General features: G+C 40.6%; 1 protein-coding gene across 1 annotated transcript; it reads right to left on the reverse strand.

Moving 5' to 3' along the window:
- Window positions 1-4,965: 4,965 nt before the first annotated feature.
- LOC307117351 (putative nuclease HARBI1) lies at window positions 4,966-5,818 on the reverse strand (the record flags this gene model as incomplete). Its single annotated transcript, XM_079802155.1, has 2 exons — window positions 4,966-5,081; window positions 5,149-5,818. 2 exons carry the CDS (start codon window positions 5,816-5,818, stop codon window positions 4,966-4,968), a joined length of 786 nt encoding a protein of 261 aa, XP_079658281.1.
- Window positions 5,819-9,482: the final 3,664 nt, after the last annotated feature.

Genomic DNA, 9,482 nt, shown 5'->3' on the forward strand with positions numbered 1-9,482 from the left:
AACACAAGAAGCCTTCATATCTAAAAAAAGATGTTATCGCTGTCTTACCGACTGGATTCGGCAAAAGTCTGATACCAGCTTGCTTGTCTTAGCGAGAGCCCTCTGGTAGTGTTAATGTTTCACAAAATATAGTTTTAAGTCCTTTTCAGGCGAGAATGTAGTTGTTTTTAAAGCCAAAATCTGTGGTTTATTTATGAAGAGAGCGCCTTTTTGAAAATTTGTCCAGCGGTGCTCAATTGCTCAACCCCACCGAGAGGCGCCTTTCCTCGGCCAGTCCTTCCTTCTGCCGTCTGCCGCTGGCTCTGATGTGAAGATATGATTCGTCTTGTGTAGATCTAACGGCTGATCTTTGCTCTCATTAATCTATCATTTGTTCCCTGACAGATCGTTTTGTCTGAGGGCAAAGTGAAGTTTCATAACTTTATATTTGTAAGCTATTAAACTTTACTGTTGTAGTCTCCTAGCGCTGACTTTCTTTGACTGAATTGCTTTATGTATTGTATAGCTTCTTATACCTTTTACTTATACTTTTATAATGGATATTGATCACGCATTAAACTAACATTTAACAAAAAGAGACTGGGTTTTGTCATATCTCATATTATTACAGTGATAATCATAGGCTATATTATGCACACATGATATTACATGTTTTTATGTTTTAATGTAAGCGGAAAGAGGCCGGGTTTTTTAAATATTTCGTTTTGTTATATACATGCATTGAAGATAATATGCATTGCCTTCACTACATTTGTGTGGCTATAATATGTTTAAAAACTATTACAGTCATCGGGAGTTCATTCTTCGGAGTCAAACTTGGTAAGTCACGGACGCAAGTCAGAAGTTCGCGTACGAAATATGTCATAAAACACCACTGCCTCATTTCATAAAAAAACAAAAAAAACTTAAACATATTAGCCACACACATGTGGTTCAGGCAACGCGTAGTTAGGCCTACATTCATTATCTTATATATTTATAATAAAACGAAGTATAAAACACCATGGCTCTTTTCGTTTACATTTTAAAAATAATTAAACATTAATATGTGGTTTAGGTAAGGTGACCAGATTTCTGAAATGGAAACCGGGGACATTTCCTATTTGAGAACACAAGCACAGACCATAGACAGTGGTACAGACAAGAACGCATATTGAGAAACGGCCAGTCAGAAACATGTTTCCCGTCCAGTTTCTCCGTCGCTCTGCATACGTCATCTCCCTCATCGCTCTGATTGGTTTTAGGTCTATCCAATTGCGCCGAGAGGCATTTGAGCGACGCCCGTTGGTGACGCCCCTTTGGAAATGATTTGTCTATGAAGCTTTGCCAGACCATAACTCAGTTACTACTGAGAATGGTCTGGTTTTAACCAGGCTAGGTGAACTTCCCAAGTGGCATTTAAATTAACATAAATATGTGCTGTGCATTTTCCTTTTAGTAACAAAATAAATTAGATGAGAGAACTGCAGCTGTGAAAGCATCAGATCATAGTGATGTGGATATGTTTTCACCAGATCTGCAATTCAGCTCCCCATACAGGGAAGTTTAATATCACTAAAGTTAAATACATCCATAAAATCAGTCCAGACAACACAATGTCTGGAAGACTTGATTGTAGTGTATTGAATGCGAATTTCGCCGAAAGGTGAGGGATTTTCATGTTTGTTGAATGTAGTGTAGAGTGTGGATGGTTTTAATGGTGCCTTTCTAGTGGTTGTAGTATCTGTCCTTTCAGGATCTTAACATTTCCTGTCATGAACAAATGTTTACACTTATGAAAAATACAGCATATTAGAATGATTTCTGAAGGATCATGTGACACTGAAGACTGGAGTTTCATTTTACAATTTACAAACATCTATTTCTTTTCTAAGTGTATTAATATTTTGTGTTTTTTACTGATTTTATCAAATACATTTAGCCTTTCAAAAACAATAGAAAAGTCTTAATTATTTAAAACCTTCTATCACCAGTGTGTAAAATAATGCATGTAAACTAAGTATCAAATTATATTTTCATTTTATTATATGACACTTTCCTGAAACAGGACATTATTACGTTGTGAGTTTTTTAAAATAATTTTCAAATGATTGTGAAATAATGTAAGAATTTGAAAAGGTCAGAAGTAGGTTAAATCCCTGGAACTTAATGTCAGTGTTTAACTTTTTTTTTCTTCAACGGTTGGCAAATATTTCTGTATTGTCTCGTCATGTTCATATCTTACCTCGCATTATTCAGGTGTTACAAAGTGCAGCGCTGTTCTGTTTCTGTGGACAGTAAATCTCGCCTCCTTCGATTTGATTGGATGTCTCAAACATTTGACTAATGCTACACTGAGACTGAGCGAATGAGAATCAGAGTTTTTTCCTCAAGTGGGCCACACAGGCCTTTTGTCTGGGATGACGGAGAGGCTAAATGTACTGTATTTCACTCTTTATTTATGTTTTATATGGATTTTCATCCTCATCCGATGGCGACCATATTTGATTTGACAATTACGTTATTCGTGGCACTATGGGGGATGAGCACCTCCAGTGATTTTTCATGTCTAGGGACCCACTAACTCAGTTCAAGTGAGAAATTCCCACAACACCAAATTGCGAACAGGTCTACAGGCAGGTCTAGGATTATACATTTACAGCAAACGATGAGCTGGCACCACCATGAAAGTTTTACCTCCCACCAAAAGAATGTTTGACCAGGACTGAAACACAATGCCACTTCGCTGTCATATGTAATAAAGTTGCTGTGCGCTGCGCTGATTACAGGAGGAGCTCTGTTGAGCTGGTGCTTTACCATCATCACAGCTGTTTGACAGGTTGAAACTTAAAGGTCAAGTGTGTAATATTTAGGAGGACCTATTGATAGCAATGCAATGCAATATAATACACAACTATGTTTTCAGTGGTGTATAAAGAACCGTAATGTTTCTATTACCTTAGAATGAGTAATTTCTATCAACATACGCCGCAGGTCCCCTTATATGGAAGTCGCCCGTTTCCACCGCCATGTTTCTCCAGTAGCCCTAAATGAACAAACTGATCCACAGAGCATGTTTCGTCATCGTTGTCGTTCTTCGTTGGTGTTTTTAGAGGCAGCTTGCATTGTCACTATGTTGAAGAAGTTGTCTGGTTTAATAGAAGCAGAGACCATTCTTTGTTAGAAGCAAAATTTGAAACAAATGGGGGACCATGTGTATTATTTAGCAAAAGAGCCATCAGAGCGTGGACCCTCATCGTCAAATAAGAAAAAATGTGATGCAGCAAACTCTTACCCCTTTTCCACCAAGGCAGGGCTAGAGCTAGATCGGAGCCAGAGCCTAGTTTCAAATCGGTTCTTTGTGTTTCCACACCCAAAGCCCCAGCTCCGAGCCAGGAAAAGTGGTTCTTAAGTAGCACCAAAACATTGCTGGGCTAGAACAGGGCTAGAAGTAAGAACCGATCACGTCAGGCGCTGGGGGCGGGGTCAACAAGACCAACACAAACTGTTTCAAACACAAACTGTTTCAAAGTTCAAAGTTCAAATGAAGAAGGATGAAGAAGTTGGAGTCAGCAAATAACTTTTATTCCCGTTCTCACAAAATAAAACAAACAAAATCCTTTTGGCTCTCTGCCAGTCACACATTGGCCCTCATTTATCAATCTTGCGTAGAAACGGGCGTATATGTTGGCGTAAGATTATGCTTACACTCCTCTCACCGCCTGATTTATGAAGCTGTGCGCACCTCTGAAATCCAGGTGTACGCAATACCTGCCCTTGATAAATGCTGCGGCTGAAAACGATCATCATTAGAATAACACGCCTCTATATATTCAAGTCTCTGCCTCCCCCACGCCCACATTTTATGCCATGGACACACGGAAGACGGCAAAGAAGCGAAACTTCTCTGACGTGGAGATCGAGACCATCACCAGGGAAGTGTAAAAAAACTAAATTGTTTTATTTGGGAGTTTAAAGAGTGGGATTAAAGGCGCCCACAAAAACAAAATATGGACCCAAATTACGAGTACTGTTAATAGTGTGGGGGTTGAGAAGCGCACTCCAGCAGAGGTAATAATGTTTTATTGCTTAATATAGACCAATAGTGATCAAGTTAAGTATGAGTTTTCTTGTTTATTGTAGGTGAAAAAAAAGTGGTCAGATCTAAAGATTGCCACAAAGAGGCGCGTCTCGGCACTGAAGAGGAGCCAGAGTCAGACTGGGGGAGGCCCACCGGATCCAAGCCTCCAGCTGACACCGAACGAGGAGCGGGTGGCAGCCCTCATCTAAACAGTGTCTTTAGAAGGCATCACCGGTGGGGGAGATACCGACGACATTCATGGTAAGTAAACTTAAATTTGATAGACCAATAAAATTTTTTTTTTAAAAAGACACGTCCATAATTAACTCATTTTATTTAAATTTTGTTTTGCAGATGATGACACTGCAGGCCCCAGCGCCCTCGAGGCATCGCCCCCTCAGCCCATCCAGGAGTCTGAGCCCATCCTTGCGCCCCACCCAGAGCCTGAGCAGGTGCAAGTGGGGGAAGCCGAGGCCTGTCCACCAGCCTCCCGTGCACCACGGCCAAGGGTCCTGACGGATGAGGTCCTGGAGAGACAGACAGAAATTTGTAGACTACTGGTCGAAATTAACCATTCATTAGTGTCAATAAATACGACATTAAAGCAAATAAATGAAAACATAAAAAAATAAAACAATGAAAACGAAGTTTGTGTTATTTTAACTTACCCTTAAAACCACCGAACAAGGTCCCGTCTGAGCTGAACAGCTCCTAAAGCCTGTGGTGCTGCTCACTGCTCCACTGGCACTTCTAGGTCTGGGGCCAGCACGTCAAATGGCACACGGTTTATCTCAGCCATGTTGTGCAAGACGGCACATGCCCTTGCACACCTTCTGTGGCGAATAGAGCAAGGTGCCCCCCGCGTGTGCCAGGCAGAGCCATCTGCCTTTTAGGAGCCCCTGGCATCACTCCACAGTGGCTTGTGTTCCTGTGTGCGCGTGGTTGAAGTTGCGCTCCTGATGCGTCACGGGGTTTGTCACAGGGGTGATCAAAGAGTCCAAAAGAGGATAACCCCTGTCATCTAAATGGGAAAAGAGAGATTATGAAACGAATATATTTTTCAAAATGAATTTGCTCTTATTACTCACCTAAAAGATAACCATGACCCCTCAATGCGCCCTCCTGCAGCCGTCTGCGCACGCTGCTGTGCTCAAAAATGAAGGCATCGTGGGTGCCTCCAGGCCATCGTGCCACAACATTTAATAGGCAGAGTCTGGCATCACAAATAATTTGCACATTGACTGAATGATAATTTTTGCGCTTGATGTATGCGTAATCATTAACCGATGGTGGTTTCAGACACACGTGGGTACAGTCAATTGCACCTATGACATTTGGAATCCCAGCAATCTCATAAAACCCCCTTTTAATCATTGTTTGCTGGGCATTGTCGTATGGGAATTGGACGTAGTGTGGGATGAGAATCCTGATGGCAGCCAGCACGGATGACAGCATGCGGCTCATGGTGGGTTGGGATATGCCAGACCTGTCAGCAATCTCCCATTGAAAGGTTCCAGAGGCCAAGAACCCCAGTGTGGAGAGAACCTGGACTGGAACAGGTAAGGCCCTTGACCGCCGGGTCTCACGTTGGAGGTAGGGCTCCAGGTTATTGCACAGCTCCAGGAGAAGATGCCTTGGAAGACGGAATCTGCTCATCAGCCATTCATCTGATTCATTCAGAAGATCTCGCCTATCCTGAAACACTCTTTCCCTTCTCAAGGGCGCATATGCGTCTTCTAAAAGTGCCAGGTCAGCCATCATTGACAATTGGTAGGGATGAACCGGTATACGTATTTGTACCGAACCGCTTTCGGTACAGGGCTTTCGGTTCGGTGCACACCTGTACCGAAACGGTTTCCGAGTGCAATCTTTAACAGTTAACAGTCAACTTGTTTTAAGTGCGGAACACACTTCAATCTGAGTTCCCACACAAACATAAGTATTCAGTCCATTTTATCACGAAATTCAAACGATAAATGCCATTTTGACGCTCTATGTGGCGTGACTGATCACTGGTCACAGTTCAAGCGGCCGCTCATGAACGCGATCATCTGTGAAGGCGATCGATCATCTCTTCCTAAATAAACATGAATGACCAACTGAAGGTATGCTGAGGATACATTACAGCTTACTGTCACGTATCATATGTGGTGTAATCGCTAAATCAGTGTTTCAACGGCGGAAAGACGTCAATATAACTGCTTGTAAACTAAACAATGTCATGTAACGTTAGCGTTAGCATCACATTTTCCTCAGGCAGTCATTCAGTGAAAATAAACCTGTCATGAAAATGACAGACACTGTGTATAAATGATTATATTTCAACAACGAATTTGTGAAAAAAATATTTTATAATTAGAATAATACATGTTTGCGTACAATGTTATTTGAGTGTTGAATATTATATCTAAAAATAAATAGCAACTGAATTTAGGCTAATAGTTTGGGCTCTATCGTTAACCTTTAATATTAATGTGCAAGTAAGGGCTCCCTATATAATTTACAGAAATATCTTCAATAAACTTTGTTATAATTTAATTCATTCAAGGACAGACACTTTTTTTTCTACTTCAGTAAACCACTGTTTAATAAAAATAAATAAAAAGCCATTTTGTAAAACGGCTGTACCAAACTTGTACCGAACCGTGACTTCAAAACCGAAGTACGTACCGAACCATCAGTTTTGTGTACGGTTACACCCCTAACAATTGGTGTATGGTGAAAATCCAGTTTAAATAGCTGTTTGGATGAGAAATGAACTATCACAATGCATTATTTTACAGCACGTGTTTTGAAACAATTAGCATTTAATTTCGTATCACGTCACATGTATTGGGGTGTACAATATGATGAGGATATGATGTGGAGTACCATTCATTCACATTAATAATTGCATGACAATTTGTAAGATTCTTCTTCTTCTTATTATAATTATTTTTATTATTAATGACGCTTATTGTTATTTAGAAGAAGAATGTCGTTATTATTATTATTTATTTTATTATTATTATTTAAAAGAAGAAGAATGTCATTTTTATTATTTTGTCAGTCTGAATTATGTTCAGTCCCAGTCCGTGCGCAGCTGCCGGGCCTAACCAACGTCAGGCAAAGCGCACAGGCTCGCAAGTGGAGGAATACATATGCCTACAAATCAAATGCTTTGGTAAAGTCACACAAATTAAACATTGAAGTCCATGTTGCACAAAAATAAACACTGAAGTTTATAATTACTATGTTGTTGTTTTTTTACAGTGGGTCATAATATAGCATATTTTTGTCAGTGCGTTTTGTGGTGTTAGGAATTGTTTTTCTGCATTTTCGCACTAACTGAAAACGTGCGTACACCACCTCCTGAGCTGGCGTAGGATTTGAGCGTGCCGTGCGCCAAAGTCCATATTGATAAATCTCAAAGTCACCGTGGTTTTGGGTGTACGCTGGAAATTTGGTGTACGCACTTTTGATAAATGAGGGCCAATGAGTGACAGCGGTGGTGACACGAGCAGTGATAGTGGTTTGGTGACATCAGGAGCAAGTGATGTGGTTAGTATTCATAGAAAATGCTTTGTCATTCGGCCAAATCTTAATCTTTATTAACTTGATTTATAGCAAATTAAAGCTTGTGGTAATAATTCACATTTCATTTTATTTTTCCAATGTTTTTTTCTTCCCCAAAGGCATCCACAGTGATTTTAAGCTGCACTGTGAGTACACTTGTCATTAAACAGTGCATCTGTTTTACACAGAGATTATCGTTTGATGTGCAGTTGGACCAATGTTGTATTGTGTTATTTTGCAGGACAGCGAGCACTCTTCCTCTTCGGAGGAGATCCTAGGTGCTATTCCTCCTCTTCACGGTCTGATTTTCCCTCATCGTCCATCAACACCACCACCTCCACCCCCACCTCCTCCAAGTCCCGATTTCCCAGCTCTTCCATCTCAGGAGGACTTTGATGATGAGGTAAGACATACTCAATGTAGGCTGTCAAACTCTCCAGTTGCAACTGTGTTGTTAATTTTTCATTTGATTTTTCTTTCTCCCCAGTATTTTGCAGACAACGAGGAAGAAGAGGATGACTAATCATTTGAATAAAAATTTTTAAATAAAAGTTAAACAAATAAATAAATATACATTTCTTATAAATAGTTCGTATATCATTATGGTCTACTCTTCTCGTTTTTTAAAAAAAATATATTTCCAACATAGGCCTAACCTTTGTTCAAAAATACAGGACATCTTTTGTAACACTTATATCATTCTTTTCAGTTCAGCTAGATTACAAATATTTTATCACATTTACCTATTTTTAACTAATTTGAATCTTATAAAAACATATTTTTCTGAGAGCTGACTCAAACCAGTTTTTTAGCTTGTCCTATAGCTCTATGGGCCATTCTCACCTGCGGGGGCTTGGGTGTAATACTGCGACCTCATTGGCTAATTTGAACAGAGCTTCAGGTTTATCTATGAATAGATTGACACATTAGTTTGTTACAGTATAATCAGCTGGAGGACACCATTTGACTTTGTTTGATACTTTTGTAATGGCTGCACAAGCTCAGAAGAGGTAAGGCTTGTGTTTTTGTTTCTTAACTGTATGTGCTTATGTTATTTGTGGTTCATTCAGAGGATGTTTCCTTCATTTAGAGAATTAAAGACACAAAGATTTCTGTGTGAATGAAAGTGACCGAGAATAGGTCAAATTGGCCTTGTGATGTTCTGGAGTGGTGACCATTTGGGAGCACATTACCTGATTTCAACTTTGAACCTCTTGTTAAAACTAGTTTATTTAGTTATTGATTCTATATCATGTCATTTTGTCTTGAAGGTCTGTTGATCGCACCGTTGTGCACTGCTTGCTGTGCCAAAAGCCCCAGGACAACCTCTCAGTTCATCTGGCCAGGGTGTGCATGAAGAGCAGTACGCCAGAGGAAAGAGCAGCCGAGGTTCAGAAAGCCAAGGCTTCGGGCAGAGAGTGGGTCCGCAGCAACAGGACCTGGGACTTCGAGCAGCTCTGTGTGCTCCTGCCTGACTGACGCTCTCGGCTCACCATGGTCAAGGAGCTTCTTCGACATGGTTTTTTTATCACGAACCAGCCCAGAGAGTGTGAGTCTGACAGTGACCTGGAAAAAGAAGCTGCTGCTGCTCCGTCTGATCTTCCTCAAACATAAGGGCAATACTTAAATATAAATGCTTTTCTTACTTAGTATTTTTATCAATAACTTTGATAGTCTTGTCTATTATGTTCCAAACAGCCTGGTCGTTCAGAGGGCTCCTGGCTTTAAAGACTGCCAGAAGATTTTGAGAGTGGCAAAGCTGGACGTGCTCAGGATCCAGAGGGACCTGCAGGTGGGCAGAGAGCTCTCCAACACCGACAAGACGCTCTACCGCTACTATTGCAAGGCGCTCTTGGTGTTTGTCCAT

This window comes from Gobio gobio, assembly GCF_949357685.1.
Source record: "Gobio gobio genome assembly, chromosome: 1".
Classification (NCBI taxonomy): Eukaryota; Metazoa; Chordata; class Actinopteri; order Cypriniformes; family Gobionidae; genus Gobio; species Gobio gobio.